The sequence below is a fragment of the Styela clava genome, chromosome 8, assembly GCF_964204865.1.
Source record: "Styela clava chromosome 8, kaStyClav1.hap1.2, whole genome shotgun sequence".
In the NCBI taxonomy this organism is placed as follows: domain Eukaryota; kingdom Metazoa; phylum Chordata; class Ascidiacea; order Stolidobranchia; family Styelidae; genus Styela; species Styela clava.
In genome coordinates this window covers 9,168,550-9,185,633 of record NC_135257.1, presented here as the reverse complement: position 1 = coordinate 9,185,633, position 17,084 = coordinate 9,168,550, and the positions used below count along the sequence as shown (strand labels likewise).

The window sequence follows — 17,084 nt, the reverse complement described above, 5'->3', positions numbered from 1 at the left end:
TTTCTCATTGTTGAAGGTCTGATTAACTGGTATTTTACACATAACCAAATTCTTGTAAATACAAAATTCACATAAGAAGCATAACCAACTGGGTTTAATTCAGTTTTAACTATTGAAAGTAATCATCACACAACCTTAATACAACCAAATTCTCCAATCAGCTAGATGGAAAAACAACATTATACACAATGCAAAAAATGGTATGCACTATTGCCTATTGGTAGTAAATATTGTGCAACAACACGATAATCCAAGTCAAACTATTTTAGGCAAAATGCCATATGACAAATTCACTAACGTAGTCAACTGGATATTTTATCTCCTATACTGATAATTGTATTTGATATTCATTCTAATTTTTCAATTTGTTTTCATAGGATGGCATCGTTGCATTGGTTACGGATCTAGACACTCCTGCTTTGAGAAGGAACAAGAATGTGGAAAATTTTTTAAATAGATGTAAGTATTTAATTCAACTAATCATTTAGTTATGAGCATTAGATCCGTTTGGAAAACTTTGATCCAACTTTGACAAAATAAATGCTGAATAAAAAGACTATCCTTTTCAGCAATCTGTTATGAATATATTTTCCATAAATGTCAAGTTCTGTATAAATGAGTCAAGTGTCTTATTCTCATTTGTATTGCTTTGCGGATGAGAGTACAAAGTGAGAGTCATTTCAACAAAAAAAACTTTTATATTTCCAGACGCACATCCTGTTAAGAAAATTTATGAAATAAGGATGAGAGCTTCTGATTTCACAGTAGTTAAGACAATCGGTCGAGGAGCTTTTGGTGAAGTTCAACTCGTTCGTTACAAACCCACTTCTAAAGTTTATGCCATGAAGTTATTGAGCAAATTTGAAATGGTGAGTTGTGTCATTGGTGAAGTTATTCAAGAACGCATGTCGATAATGGAGTTTGTTAAATTATACCCTTGTTTGTTTTTGATCAGTCTTATTCATGGATAATTATAAAACACTTGAAAAATATGGAAACAATTGTGTTTAAATACAATGTATATCCTACTATTGCTTTGCGGTATATTTATTTCTTAATAATAAAATCTTCATTTGGTAAAATATGTTTATTCAAGTGACATGAACCTTACCACATAAAATATTGGCATTGTTATCATGGAAAGTACTTGGCAACACAATTGTTATGACTGCTCTGATTATCATGTTGAACCACACATTCTAATTTTAGCTTACTATATTTGAGAAAGTTTCGCAGTTTTATCGGCATTTCGTGTCCAAATTGTGTGTGAATTGTGTTTGTGTGTAAATATGACATTCTTCCACTTTGGTTTTATCTAAATTTATGGACAATCATCTATATAATTTTTTGTTTCGGTATATTCCTTTTATAATGCTCCATAGATCAAAAGATCAGAATCTGCTTTCTTCTGGGAGGAAAGAGACATTATGGCACACGCCAACACGGATTGGATCGTGCGTTTGCAGTATTCATTTCAAGACAATAAATACCTCTATATGGTAATGGAGTTTATGCCTGGTGGAGATCTGGTCAATCTCATGTCTAATTATGATGTGCCTGAACAATGGGCAAAATTTTACACAGCTGAAGTCGTTCTTGCCCTTGAATCAATACACAATATGGGATTCATTCACAGGCAAGTTATCTAACTAATTAAGCTTTTTTTTACTGACGACTCATAACGGAGAGAGTCTATATTCATATTGTCTATTTCATATTCACTTGACTAACACAGACAGTCCCAGACTCGTAATAGAACTAAAATAAGGAAAATCGGAATAAAATTATTAAGGCATAGCCTTAATCTGGTACACACACTACAGGAGTACCCGTTTTTTTCTGATATTTCCGCATAAAAACTTTACGAATTGATTCTTGTATATATATATTTTATATATATTAGACTTGTGCAACACCTATCCCCCTTTAATACCACACATCAGAATGTTTTCATACATTTTGCTGTATTTAATTCACCTGATGTGATATGGCATATGGGAGTATGTTTTTTTTAAATAACAAACTTGAATATACTTTACTGAAGGAAAATGTTATCAAATATTCTGCAACTTCATCGATAGTAACATTCTCCACTATTCCAAATTGTTCTTAGGGTGGTATTGGTGAAATTTAGCCAACTCTGGTATTTCTAATACAACATTTTTGTGATTTGAATAGGGAATATCACATCCTATGGATAAACTGTCTTTAAAGTTCGGTCTATAACTTTTTTTTAAATGTTCTATTTGTATTTTATATTACCAGTATTTATTTTTAGTCATCAGGTTAGCAGTGATATAACAAATCATTTTTGTTTCATGCAATCTCATTTTTGAATCATATGGTAAAGGAGGGACTCTGAATATAATATACTATAATCTGTTATTTATATTTAATACCATTCATAATGTACCGGTAGTTCAATTGTGTAATATATAATTTTTTAAAAACATTCGTTATTGAAGACCAGTCGACAATCACAAACATTGTAGTTTATTATAAAATTTATTATTTGTTTTAGTCACTTGAGTACATTTATTAAAACAAAATTGTACAATAGATATTGCCAGTTGAAAAACTGGCCAGTTTTCTGTTTCATTCAATATTGATGACTTCTCCACTGTTGTGGCTAACATAAAGCTGCTGATTATTTAGTCCATCGTGCCCGATATTGTATATTGCATGTATAATAAATAGTCTTGTTACAACGTTGTGTGTCCTATGGGAAGTTTATACGTATTACTGCATGACGTAATCCAACTTTCAAATCATTATGATATTTTATTGCGATATGGAACCATAATATTGGTAATTAAAAGTATTGGGTATGGTGGAAATTGCCTATTAATAGATCTAAGGCTCATATTAAGGGTTCTTTGACAGTTGTTTCCATAAAACCCAATTCCGGGCATTTATTTGGTGATGTAGAGAGTTCATGAAGCCTGTATTAAAATAGGTAAAAGAACTTTAACATGCTCCGTGCAAATGATGGTCGGCATAAATAAAGGTGTATAAAATAGTAAGTTAAAAAACTAAATAACTGATTGAAATAAAACAAACCTGGTTAATAAGATATATTAAGAACTGACTTCATACCACTATTTTGAAATTGTAACCGGAATTTATGAACACTCATCATAGCTTGGCTTGGCACATTGCCAATAATAATCAATCTTTAAGTCAAATCATGCTTCATAAATATAATGTTCTGGATTGTGTCAGGAAATATATAATTCAAAAACGTGAAATAGTTTTTGTATATACTTATTAGGATAACTTAAATTACGAAATTAATTAGTTTGATTGTATTCAGACTGCATTATGATATTATCAATAATATTTTATTTATAATTTGTTCTTCTTAATGTGATGTGAATTTACTAATTAGCAACTATCTGCTTTTCTGATAGAAATTGTCAATATTCAACCGTGAACTACAAATAGACTCATACCAGATGTGTTGTTCAATATTGTCCTATTGTTAGTTATATATCTTGTGATATAATTACATTCCAAGTACAATTCAAGTTATTTCATGCTTGTACTTACGGTGGCTAAATTAAAATAATTCAACTTTTCTAAATACACTTCGTACTAATATTTTGGAATATAAAGTATTGTGACATTCTAAATTGGGTCATTTTCAAGAGAGGCATAAATCAATAAAAATTTATAGTAAATGAACGATGAATTTAGTTTTGTTAAAAATAAATTAATCGTTGTTATTATTGATTTTCTGTTTTTGCCTTGCCTGATTTAAGTGAAATCTATTTTTTTTATCTTGATCATCAGATAGTACTTGATTAAAATGACAAATAAAACTGACCTAAATTTTCTTATATTACTAAATTGAATGCATACAATCTTGAATGTATTCGATTTATTGTGGATTATAATGCTTATTAGTTTATGGAACTTGTCCTATTATCTTGTTTCATTGTCAGCAAATTGATCACCAATAAGCAAAAATTTTACAAATTTAAAATATTTGTGTTTGTGGTTGGTATGCTGTCATCCATACAATTATTTCAGTAAATGAAGGAAAAACAGTTTTTATTGTTAATTGGATTGCATGGTAACTTTTTATATTTGTCTATAAATCTAGCACTCAATATGTATCCTTAATTAACCACGTTTCTTTTGGTAATAAATTTACTTACTTTTTTATTCAACAGGGATGTAAAACCTGACAATATGTTACTGGATGCTCAAGGACATTTAAAACTTGCTGATTTTGGAACTTGCATGAGTATGGACAAGGTAAATGAATAATTACTATTCAAACACCTGCAGTAAATTGAATTCTTTATTGGAATTAGGGATATTTGTGTCTGCATAGTTGTTTATTTTAAAATTTTGTTCAGAATATCAATTTTGAATATTCTTAATGAATCGAATTTGGCAAAAAATGAGTGATATGAACTTTGATTTTCCAGCAAAAGTATAATTCAAATATTTTTTTATTTGGAATTTTTTACTAATTTTATTATAACTAAATTCTTGAAACATCTTCACTAACAGCTATTGTCAATTTTTATGCAAGTAATTGTTTGTGAAACTACCCCAGTCTTACTTCAAATGTTTCCTAGTGAAAAGGTGAACTAACCTGTAATGATGAAATAATTGAATCATAAATTTCAATGATTTCAGTCTCTCAATGATCATTATTTATTTTATCTTTATTCATCAAATATCTTCAGTTGAAATATTAGAGTACATCAATATTGTGTTATGACTAGTCCCTTATTTTTGTTTTCTAGGAGGGCATGGTGCGTTCTGACACAGCCGTTGGCACTCCTGATTATATTTCACCTGAAGTATTGCAATCACAAGGTGGTAAAGGTTACTATGGTCGTGAATGCGATTGGTGGTCGGTAAGTGATTGCACGATTGACCCGGATTCTTGTTTTTCAATAAATTATTTATATGTATCTTCTAAGAATCTGCTTTTCATTTTTTTATCAGTGTATAATCATAGTTTTTTTTAAACGATAAAATGGATCGTATAGCATTTAGAATATTACAGAATACAAATGAAAAAAATTCGCCAGTATAGGGTATACACAACATAAAACAAAATGCAGCATACTTCACATACAATCTAAGCATTTATTTTATATATTTGACATGTTTATACACCATTCACCCAGAAGAACAAATTTTGTAATATTGTACCTTAAAATATTATTTTATTAATCTAGCTCAATGTACCCAATTGCCATATTGCTCCATTATTTTGTCCATGATCAATTATTATTTTTGGGGACATTTAAAATACTTGTTCTGATATATGAAACTAATCTCGCTTTTCTTATTTGGTTAGGTTGGGGTTTTTCTTTATGAAATGCTTGTTGGTGACACCCCATTCTATGCCGATTCTCTTGTCGGAACTTACGGGAAAATTATGGATCACAAAAATTCATTGAGTTTTCCTGATGACGTCAGCATGTCGGATCATGCTAAGAAATTAATATGCGGATTTCTCACAGACAGGTACATGAATTGGTTTTGTAAACCCCAAAATTATATTTTTATTCACGGTATATACTGTTGCTTGAATGGGATTCTTTAATGTGAATAGTTGATATAATCCTCAATAGGTTTATTAGGTATGTATGCAAATTTAGTGCATTGTGCAGCAAAGTATGGATATAAGTCATATTTTATTTCATCAATTTCATCGAACGAACACCGTTTTGCTGTGGCTAGGATTCTACCTTATACGAAATATTAGGACAGTTTATCATAACTTATACTGTAATTTTATTGTACTTTTTACAGTACTTTTAATTGTTTCAGAGTAGATATGCACGATCCCAGTGGCATAATGGCTTTATCATCAGTATTGTTAAGTGTTATATTATTAAGAATTCAATTTATTTTGCCGAATGAGAACAGAAACACTCTAAGTCATAAATTGAAGTTTTGGAGAAATCTTATTAAACAGTGCGCTCTACTCTCACCCGGTACTATATTTTGTTTTTCTTATATTTCTAATTTATGTATGATTACCATTGAGCTTATTTTTTTCACAGTGACCGTCGACTTGGTAGAAAAGGTGTTGAAGATATCAAAAAACATCCCTTTTTTAAGAACGATCAATGGACATTTGATAATATACGCCAAGGTATATTTACTAAAATTTTTCAATGCAAAAACAGTTGTCATTATCTACACACATTTTGATGCATTCTATATAAATTTTTTAATACTTAAATTGTTTATGTTAATTCCTGTATCCTGGTTTAGTTATATTCTGGTTGACGAAGCATAAAAATTGATATTGTTTTTGATATTTTTCGTATTCCACCTTTTTTTACTTTGGTTATTCTTTGGTGCAATGCCAATCGCTGAATATGTTCTTTATGTGTTTTAGTTTGGATTCTGGCTTTGTTTTCTTTGTTTTGCCGGACAATTTTCAGGTGTATTTAAATACCAATTTGTTTATTAATGAAGGAATTTCTATCGGTTCAATTTCAACAACATTTCTCTTTTTCCTATATTGTTTTGATATTAATTAAATGATTATGGATCACAGAAATTGAATCCTCTCTCACTGCGCTGAATGCTGATGCAATTATTATCTGTTATTTTTGTATAAGCATCTTAGAGCCTGTGATTTTTGCCTTTTACTGCCCTATGATTTGTGTGTGAATTGATTGCCATATTTGTTTGCAACCCTGGACCAAAATATTAAGTTCATGAATTTTTGCCGTTGACCAGCTCAAATTATGATTATAAAACGCTCTCATTCGCAAATTTTCTTGTTTACTTTTTTGATTCATTGCCACATTTTTGCTACGTTTTCGTTTCGCTCTGATGCACATCTGTGATTGATGATGAATACTGGGCTGCTACTTCGCAATGGGTTTTCCACTATATTGCACTTTATGCAGGGATGGGATTTTGCCTTAATATCATATTCCTATGGTGTGGCACAAGGAAATTTACATGAGGCACTAGATTATAGTGTTGCTTAAGGCATAGATGGCTTAATTAAGCTGGCGAACAGCTGAAATTATAGTGATCATTGAAATGTGTTTCTTTATGTAATCAATGATCACCAATAAATTGAATTTCAATTTAAAATAATAAGGAATATGGTTCGAATAATCTCAACTATCAACAAAACATGGTCATATAAAATATACTTTGAAACTGATCATTTAACATGCACATACTATCAAACAATGCATCGATTGAAAATTAAACAGTTTTTATTTTTTTGTCCTCATCTATGCCAAAGATTCCAACCAACTTAATACACACTTACCGAAAGGCAAAAGCACTGTGATTTCACTGAAAGGCAAAAACTCACTGGTGTTATTGATACATGAATGAAAAATTTCTATTAGCCCTAGTAGTTAGGTTCAGAAGATCTATATAGATCTACTGTACACTGTAATAATGACATTTACTTATGTTTGAATCATTTATGATGTGTATCAAGTGCATGTGTCATAAATCATGATTCCATGCGACATGGCGGCAAACTGCATGAAAAAACAATAACTTTGATTATTAAAATGTCTATATATACTCTTTCTCAATAGTATTTTTTATTTCAACTATGATATAAACTCAATTATTTTAAAAACCCTGCCTGCTTGCAAGTTCATAGAATATATTGTGTTTCAAGTCAACATATACTTCGTCAAACGTGAAATTACATACCTGTATGTACTCTTTTTTTTAATGCAGCATTATTTTAACCAAATTCAATGTCTTTACCCTTGTATTCTGAAGTAGCATAATTGTTAAAATATACGTTTAACAATCGTTTTAGGTCTTTATTAATTTGTAATGCTTAATTCTATAAATTTTCTGTGGCTTTCGGTACCTTAGTGGTCGGCCATTTAACTACGCTCAAGAGTTCTTCGAACGAATGCGTGTGGCCTTGCTTCCAGCAGATTTTTTTTAACAAAAGTTATTATTCTTTCAGCTGTTGCCCCAGTAGTACCTGAGTTGAGCGGAGATACAGATACAAGAAATTTTGATGATATTGATGATGACAAAGGAGATGAAGAAATTTTCCCAACACCAAAAGCTTTCACTGGAAATCATCTCCCGTTTATTGGATTCACTTATTCTGCCGATACCATGTAAGTTAGAGAGATAAATAAAAAATAGCAAATTAAGAAATAATCACTCATTGCAAGATGATTGACATTAAAATAGGGGCGCTCCAGAAGTATGTGTACCAATATGGAGGTAACTAATTTTGTTCGCCTACGTTACATCAAGTTGTGTAAAGGGACTGAAACCTATAGGCAGGGTATATTCACTTAGCTAACACAAACAGTCCCCGAACTCGAAAAAAAACTAAAATAAGGAAAATCGGAATGAAATTTTGTCCTAACCTGGTACACATACGGAGTACCGAAATAGGTATGTATTACAATAGTATTGGACAATGGATACTAGATAGTCTTTGATTTGAAACTTATTTAATGTTGTGCGGCAAATTCTGGATAAAATAGGCACTATTTTATTAATAGCCTAATAAAAATAAGATTTTCCTTGAATAGTTTTTTATTCAACGTTTTGCTTTTTTCACATTGCAGAAATCTCTGTATAAGCACTAAGCAGCCTGATATACAGTATAAAGAGCTACTGTATTTTGTAACGGTGACCGTACATTTGAACCCATGTGTATATCCGCGGGTTCAATCTATATGCGGGTGCGAAAACCCATGAGTTAGGGTTAGTATGGGTTCAAATATCCGCAAAAGAAAAAAAATTTCCATAGGTGCAATAGTATGCGGGTGTAATTGTCGTGAGTTCAAATGAACGTGGGTTCAAATGTACATGGACCTTTTGAAACGACTAGAATCTTTTTGGTTCGTTCGGCCAGTTTATGACACCCTGGGTGAGGTGTGAGGCATGGGATTTAAACCATAGATTGTATATTGCCCACATTATTGAATCTAACATTTGACAATTTTTACACCTAAACTATATTATTGAACTGTGCGTAAAACTTGATTACTTATCGATTTTAATCGGTAAGTATGTTGATAGGTATTTGTCTGTTGATAGGTATTTGTCTGTCTGTCTGTCTGTTAGATGCACGCGATATCTCATGAAAGCGAGATTGAATCTGCTCCAGATTTTGCATGTGCATTCATCATATGTCGGACCAGAAGCCTATTGATTTTGATGAATTATGTCGTATATTTAGCGAGTTATTAATTAATTAGTGATGGGACACAAGGTGTCACTATGGAGTGAGAGCGCTGTTTTTGGGATTCCCTAACTTTCGATCGATAAGTCTTCGGTCTCAGACCGATATTCTCGTTATATTATCAACTGATATATGAAGAATCAATACCTTTTTATTTGTTAGCTTACATATTTTTTATTTATTTATTCCTCAAATACGACTGACTAAACTATGGTAATTCTATATTTACAAGAACTAAATTGAATATGTCAAGGCATTAGTACTTTTTGTTAAAACTTTTGATGAAATTTTTCAGGTTTAAAATGGGAAGCTCTGGAGGTGGTGCTGGTGCTAATGTGGCTGATATTCCAAATGGTGGAGTTGTATCTAATGAGGTAAGACAGTGGAAGCTATTTCTATCATAATACAATAATATCAAACCTATCTATTTGGTACACATGGACGATAAAATCTTTGAATTGAAAACAACTGCACTTATCATTAGTGTGTCACAGATACATATTCTTATACTTCTTAGAATATTGAGTTATTTTTGGATTGCCCATTTTACATAGTTTTACTTCTACTACTAGTTGAAAAAAAGATTCTCTTCTGTCCAATTGTGATACATCAGGTTATACTCATTTTAAGTGATTGTAGATCAATTATTCATTAAATTCATAAAATTGACCGTTGAATCTGCAAGGAATTTAAAAAAAATTCCCATAAGCGGTATTTAATGATGGAGTGATATCCAGTTATATTAGCAGCAAAATCTTATGACAGTAATTGAGATTTAAAAATTTCTACAAAGTTTCTATGTAGAAACATTGTAATGAAATACCAAATATTTTTTTTTTTAATTTTGAAATTTTTTTAGGAATTGGATATGTTGAGAAACAGGGTCAAAGAACTTGAACACGTTTTACATCATGAAACAAAAGATAAAGATGGAATACAAAATAAATTCAAGTATGCTTAGTAGTTTTTATGTCATTATATCATGCATTATGTTTTGCATTAGCAAAATTCTGAAAAGGATTGTTAATTCAAAATTGTGAGTTTGTTGTTTTGTCTATTGTGAAGGAAGATCCCTAACTTCAGACTAAAATTCAGAGGTCCTAGTCGAAATTAACAACAGAATAAAAATTTCCAGTAATCATCCAAGTTTTCCTCACATAGCTCGGCTCAAGAGTTGTACTTTTTGTCACTTTGTCGCCAGAGACTAATTCAGTTTGAATAGCTCAGAATCTGATAGAACCTTACAGCAACAATGGTTCTATGGTTTATTATTAATAAGTTTGAATTTTTTAAACTTTTCCTGTGTTCAAAGTAATAATTTCGTATGTTCAAAATTCAATTAATTTCACAGGCAACTCAATGCTAAGTTCGATTCGGCCGCTCGAGATCTGGAGGCAGAACGTGAAAGCAGAAGAAACATAGAAAAAGAAATGAGACAGATGGAGAGAGAAAAGACAATGCTGCAACATAGACAACAGGAATCTCAAATGAAAAGTGAAATGGAATCAGAGAAAAGAAGAAAAGTGTGTTTCATTTAAAAATAGTTAATTAAAACTGTTTGATTTATTAAGATTATCAACATGAATTAGTACAAGTAATCTAGTAAACCCTAAATATTATAAAATCAGCTTCACTTGAGAAGGTGCACACATAATTACTAAGCAGCCCAGTTCTGGCTGACATTTCTGCGTTACCTGTTGGTTGATCTAATCAAGATATTGATCACAAATGATGTTTGCTCTTAACAAGGCCCTGGTCAAGCAGCCACTAATATATGTATTAATGCAGTGGTTCCCAACCTTTTTGTCAAGCGACCCAGATTTAAAAAAAAAAATTGTAAAATCTCGCCAACCAAGGATATTCTTGCATATTGGATGGTATGTAGTGCTTTTATGGCCGCAAAATTAAATGTCTACTACAAAACAGTCATTTGTACATAATATTCATTTCAACACAAGTTAATTGCGCTTGTTCGTAAGTTGCGCTTGTTTGCCATTAGCAATTTTTGAAATCGGGGCGTGGGTTCACTTAAGCAGATAAGACCCTGCACAAAATTACGATTGAGCAATACTACAATACCAAATATAAAATGAAACAAAAAAATTCATTTAAAATATTTTTGTCGCAAAAACAGGCGACTCAAGAAAAAGTTTTGCCTCGCGACCCATAGCTCGAGAAACACTGTATTAATGTATATGATAGCTAAGATGTCCAAACTAAAATCGTCTATCTGCATTTTGCAACCGTAACATAGTCAAAGTCCAATAGGTCCAACATGCTGATTGCTAGTCCATTACTTAGCTTGTATTATTTATATATTAGAAAGTAGAGTCATAAACCATTATAATTAATGTAAAGAATTTTGTTCGCGCCAGACTCATTTTCTCATCGTCAGATTTTTTATCGCTCTTGTTTTCTTCAGCTCGAGCATGATCTTGTCAATACAAGAAAGCAACTCGAAGATTCAATTTCGAGAGCAGGTGAAAAAGTGAAAGCTGAAAACAGTGCTCGTACCGACATGCTTGCTAAACAAGTGGAAGAACTCACAATGAAATTAAAATCAGAAAATGATACTGTATCAAAATTGAGAAAATCACAACAAGAATTGAAAAAGGTTTGAATTTTTATTGTTGCTTTTAGTCAAAGTAAGAGAATGATTTTGTGAACATAATGAAACTATAACATAATAGTTCTGTTTGGGTCAAAGATCGAGAAAAAAGTGCAATTTCGCTCTCTACAAGGCATCAGAAAAACAGCCAATTTGGATTAGGTGATATTATATTGTCTACTTGATACACACAGGGTAAAGTAGTTTCTCGGCCATTTGGTGGACTAGCTGGGATTCAAACCTGTAATCTTTCACATATGTTGCTAAAATAGCTTGGAAAATGAACAATTAAGACAGGGCTCTTCAAGCCAGGGCCCCCGACCCCCGGTGGGTAGCGAAAGGGTTCGATATGGGATTGTAGTACCAATCAATATTTACTCTTCTTCCTTCTGTCTCCACTTTTTTGTGTGAAAAATCTTTTTCGGCACCAACTTATGCTAAAACAAAATATTGATTAAATTTGAAAGATTTGAAACTAGTACCGATCTTTTGTGCGAGGCTATGCAAGCACTTCGGTCTTGTTAAAGTTTCTGGGGGTCCCGAAAAAATCTGGCCCTGCCAAGTGGGTCGCAATGAAAAAAGTTTGAAGAACACTGAATTAAATTATACTTTAATTTATTTGATTCGTATACCTGCATAATTCTTATTAAGATAGTGTAATATGCACAGTCAATGATGTTGCACACGACTTCGATTGCTCCCACTTTGAGTTGTTTTTATATTTGGCATATAAGTTGTAAAATTTTTTTTTTTTTTCCTATTTTAATCTAAACAATTCTTACAGAACATAACTTTCTGGGAAAATAAAAGCGCAGAGTTGAAAGAAAATCTGACCAAACTAGAAGAAACGAATAAAACATTGGACAGACAGAAGATGAGATTAGAAAGCATGAGATCTGAGGAAAAAAGTCATGGCGAACACAGGATAAAAGATCTCGAAGGTAATTTAACATAAATTTCTAACAGAATTTTGAGACTATCTGTGTTGTTTCTTCGTTCTTGAAACGATGCATTTAAATATATTTCAAACTCGTTGGTTCTTAATTTTAAATTCTAGTTTTAAGTAAAATGGATGTTTGCAATAACTTCAGGATGATCACAATATTTATCCTTCAGCAAAATTTGCTTGTTTTAAAGTGTAATGTTTTTTTTATCATTACAAAAGAAACACCTAAATACCTTTGTTGCTTTGCCCTTGCACAATAATTCCGTTTTTTTTTTTCAATTTTGTGTGCTTATAATTTTACTGGTTGGAAAATGAAACTTGACTTTACTTGTTGCAATTATAAATATCGTACTCTTTCCAGATAATGTGAAAGCCCTGCAGAAAGAATCTGAAATACACAAACAGCAGCTAGTTAAAGTTGAAAATGAGAAGAGATCTGCTTATGATAAAATGTCTACATTGGAAAGGGTGAAATTTTTTTTAACTAATAATTTGAATATTATTATACCTTGGGTTCAAATCATGGACTTTAGCGCTTGAAAATATAGATCGGAAAAATGAGGAAATCATAATATTTTCAATCATTAATCTCCCTTAATTTGAAACGGTTTGGTGAATGTTGCTTCAAGCTTTGATTAATTAGCACAGGGTAGAGATCGCATACCGTATTTGTAATATTTGTAATTCAAATATCGAAAAATTCATATTTAATATTGGGAAAATGGATTCTTTTGGGGTTTCTAAACTGATTTGAGATTCAGATGCCCAGATATATTTGGTAGGGTGTATATCGCCGGATGAGAACAGAAGGGGCCTGAGTCATTTTTGTGAAATTCACTTCATTCAATATTTTGGGGTTTTTAGCCGGTGGGTGGTCTTGAAATTCTGAATTTTCTCAATAATAAAAATTTTCACTGGACTTAGGACTATAATATATTGTAGAAGTTAAGAACAGAATAGGCATAAGTTCCAATATGATGGGCATGGACATCAGAAATAAAATGTCTGAAACTTACATCCCTAAGAACTTGTTCAGTGCAACTTAGGCCTAAGTCACCTTGTTTTACCTTTCAAAAAAAAAAAAAAAATTCAGAACTTGTTGAAAACAGAATGGGCCAAAGTCCTTTTTAGAGGGTAAAAAAAAACAGAAAGAAAGTGCCAAAATATATTGATTACAAAGATATTCACATCCACATTAAAATAACCATAGCTCAGGTTTTACTAAGTGTGAATATCTAGAAATTCAAAAATAACGTAATTCTAAATCGATTTTTGCGTTTATCTCGAAACTCAAAATTGTGATTTAGGCCTGTTCTGTTCTCATCCGGCGATATTCTATAATCATCTGTTACCATTTTTCATATTGAGTGCCATGCTGTTTTTGAACGTGTTTCACAACTGAAAATAAGGTTATGTAAAAGTGAATTATTATACTAGATTACACTTTTTAAAATTAAATAGGAAATGAGTGAAGCCTTATTGGTTAAGGTACGAATGAGTTTTTACTATTTTCGACATGATAGGTGTTTTAATAAATGAGTCAAATCAGAATGTCTGAGATTCTGGGGTATGATTACAATCATCAACACTTTTAAAATAGTGTATAAATATGTACTTCTCTATACAGCATAACACAAGATTGCAGTTTGATTATAAAACAATTGAAGAGTCATTGAAGAAAGAACAAGAAGAACATGCGAAATCTAGAAAAACATTGGACTTGAGGAATAATCAGTATGCTTCTATTGAAGGAGCAAAATCTGAAGCAATGAAAGGTATTTATTCATTTTTTCAAAATTTGTAAATATGTAACGCTACTTGAGAGTTTGAGAAAACTAAATATCAACTAGTTTCCAATGTTGAACATTTTGGGAAAAAAATGGTACTTCCGAAGTATGTGAACCAAGATGGGGGACACCGGAACGTAGTATGTGTACCTGGTTAGAGTTCCATCCAATTTTAAACACTATGTAACTGCTTTATACCGCTTGTTGTAATTGTGTTATAACGAATATAAAAAAATAGCTGCAAGAATAATAAAATTATTCATCTCAAATTCTCCTTAGAGACTGAAGTTCATTAATATAAAAATTTCTTCTGCAAATTTATTTTATTTTAAGAATTGGTTTGATATTTCGGAGTTATTATTCACGTCTGTATAGATTATCTATTACCACTATCTACTTCAATTTCAGCTGTTGAAGGACAACTTGTTCAGGAGAAAAAAATCAGAGTTGCATCAGAACGTGAAGTTGTTGATTTAAAGAAACGAGTCACTATGATGGAATTTGATCTCACTGATGCTAAATCGAATCTTGATAGAATAACAAAACTGAAAGACAGGAAAGAGAAAGATGTTAGTTTATTTATTATATTTTAATGAACTTTTTTTTACAAGATTACTCTAGCAAGTTACGCTTTGTACAAACGACAAAGTATGGATGTGATACTATACTGATTCTTTCTTGGTGAGCATATGTGGACACACACTCATGAGATCCATAAATGGAGTACGCTATTAGGACACTATGCACTACTTTGTACCAGGGATGTCAAAAACTAATCAAATATTTAAATAAATTTTAAAGTAATTAGCATATTATATTTGATATATTAAATTCTAAAAGGATTTAGAATATTTTCATTTCATAAAATGTCATTTGGAGTAATTAAAGTCTAGCAGTATAACAATCTTCGTTTGATTTCTCAAAACTGTAAAAATTAAAAAAAATCAATCAACATGACCTAAGCTTAGAATATATTCGATATCTTGTATGAGAATATATTATTTAGAATGTGTTTTGGCCTTTCCTAGCTGAATCACAACAAAGTGCAATTTTCGGCACTTCAGAAGTGTATGTACCAATATGGAGGTAACTAATTTTGTCTACTTTACATCAAGTTGTGTAAAGGGACTGAAACCTATGGGCAGGGGTATATTCACTTGGCTAACACAGACAGTCCCCGAACTTGTAAATTTGTAATAGAACTAAAACAGGGAAAATCGGAAAAAAATATGGTCTAACCCCAACCTGGTACACGCATGACGCGAGTACCCAATTTTCTTCAGTGTAATAAGGAAATAATACAAGTGTGCTGTTTGGAAAGAACTTTAAAGGAGAAAAATAATTTTGTTGAAAATGAATCAACTTTTCGTTTGTTTCATGAGTTATGCTCTTGTTAATTTCTATTAATAATTATATTTATATATTTTTTCAGTTGTCTGAACTTCTCAGTTCCAAAAATCAAGAATCAGCTCAAAAGAATAGTCTTCAAAATGAACTCAGTGCTTTGAATGCCGAAGTGAAGACATTGAGATCAAGTGAAAAAAATTGGAATAAGGTAATCAATGATATCTGTGTTGTTTGTTTGCATCTATAAGAGAGTTAAAAGTATTTTTTCTGGACCAATTTGATATAAAGCCTATCCGAAATTTACACCTCCTGAATTCAGATCAGCAAGCCCTATGTTATTATTCAAAGATCTACTGTACTATTATGTATACCAAAATTCTCATTTGGGGGATTTCAACACATCGTACAGTTGGAAATACATACCTTCACTTTGATTATGGCTTTAAAGGGTCAGAAATATATTGCTTTCAACTCGCTCTGTTTTATGTCTTTATCTAATGTCTCATAATATTCTAGTTTTCTATAAGGTTTCAATATCAAATTTTGAAAATTTCAGGACCTCTCAAGCCTTCAAGATGACAAGCAATCTCTCGAGAAGCGAATTCAAGAAATGAAGAAACAAAAACAAAACATGGATGGACAGATGAGAGAATTGCAAGATCAACTAGAAGCTGAACAATACTTTTCTGTAAGTTTCAAGTACCAGTACTTAAAATGGGGAAAGAATTTTGATTTAACGAAACTCACAATTTATATTATTAATAAAGAGACTCTGAAACATTATTATGGTAGTATTCTGCAATATTGCTATGACGAGCGGATTTATGTCATAATTTACTGAAATATTACCAAAAAAAATATTTAAAGACTGTGCTGATGAAGAATATAAAAAATTGAATGAATTGCAGGAATGATTGCTAGGATACATTGCACAACATGAAAAATTATGTATAAACTTTTATCTCACAAATTTGAGTAACTCATATTGTTGTCACACTTTTTGTTGTTGCATATATCATTTAAATGTTCCTTTTTGCTTTTTTATTTCTCAATAAAGTCTTAACTTGTTTTCATCTAAATAGTAATGCTAGAGACAAAGTGCAAAAGAAGACTTAATTGCCTGGTGATCATTCATATGTAGTCCCTGTCTAACGATTGCCTCATTTTCCCACTCATTACCCATTTTTAAAATACTTTGGTATCATCAGACAA

At 31.4% G+C, this 17,084-nt stretch overlaps 2 protein-coding genes across 5 annotated transcripts in view; one reads left to right on the top strand and one right to left on the bottom strand.

The window, feature by feature from the left end:
• Nucleotides 1-317, bottom strand: part of LOC120346332 (transcription initiation factor TFIID subunit 1-like) — a 92,239-nt gene extending 91,922 nt beyond the window's left edge. For both annotated transcript variants that reach the window (XR_013477671.1, XM_078115492.1), the window contains exon 1: nt 135-317. The gene's annotated coding sequence lies outside the window, so the exon portion shown is untranslated. The remainder of the gene's footprint in view (nt 1-134) is intronic.
• LOC120346043 (rho-associated protein kinase 2-like) overlaps nt 1-17,084 on the top strand; it is a 37,326-nt gene that overhangs the window by 4,290 nt on the left and 15,952 nt on the right. For all 3 annotated transcript variants that reach the window (XM_039415677.2, XM_078115493.1, XM_039415676.2), the window contains exons 2-19: nt 378-459; nt 709-869; nt 1,383-1,636; nt 4,176-4,260; nt 4,761-4,874; nt 5,324-5,493; nt 6,036-6,127; nt 7,943-8,102; nt 9,480-9,558; nt 10,044-10,135; nt 10,536-10,707; nt 11,607-11,798; nt 12,577-12,733; nt 13,100-13,206; nt 14,366-14,513; nt 14,934-15,094; nt 15,958-16,080; nt 16,429-16,560. In XM_039415677.2, the coding sequence (XP_039271611.2) occupies nt 378-459; nt 709-869; nt 1,383-1,636; nt 4,176-4,260; nt 4,761-4,874; nt 5,324-5,493; nt 6,036-6,127; nt 7,943-8,102; nt 9,480-9,558; nt 10,044-10,135; nt 10,536-10,707; nt 11,607-11,798; nt 12,577-12,733; nt 13,100-13,206; nt 14,366-14,513; nt 14,934-15,094; nt 15,958-16,080; nt 16,429-16,560 (2,481 nt within the window). The remainder of the gene's footprint in view (nt 1-377; nt 460-708; nt 870-1,382; nt 1,637-4,175; nt 4,261-4,760; nt 4,875-5,323; nt 5,494-6,035; nt 6,128-7,942; nt 8,103-9,479; nt 9,559-10,043; nt 10,136-10,535; nt 10,708-11,606; nt 11,799-12,576; nt 12,734-13,099; nt 13,207-14,365; nt 14,514-14,933; nt 15,095-15,957; nt 16,081-16,428; nt 16,561-17,084) is intronic.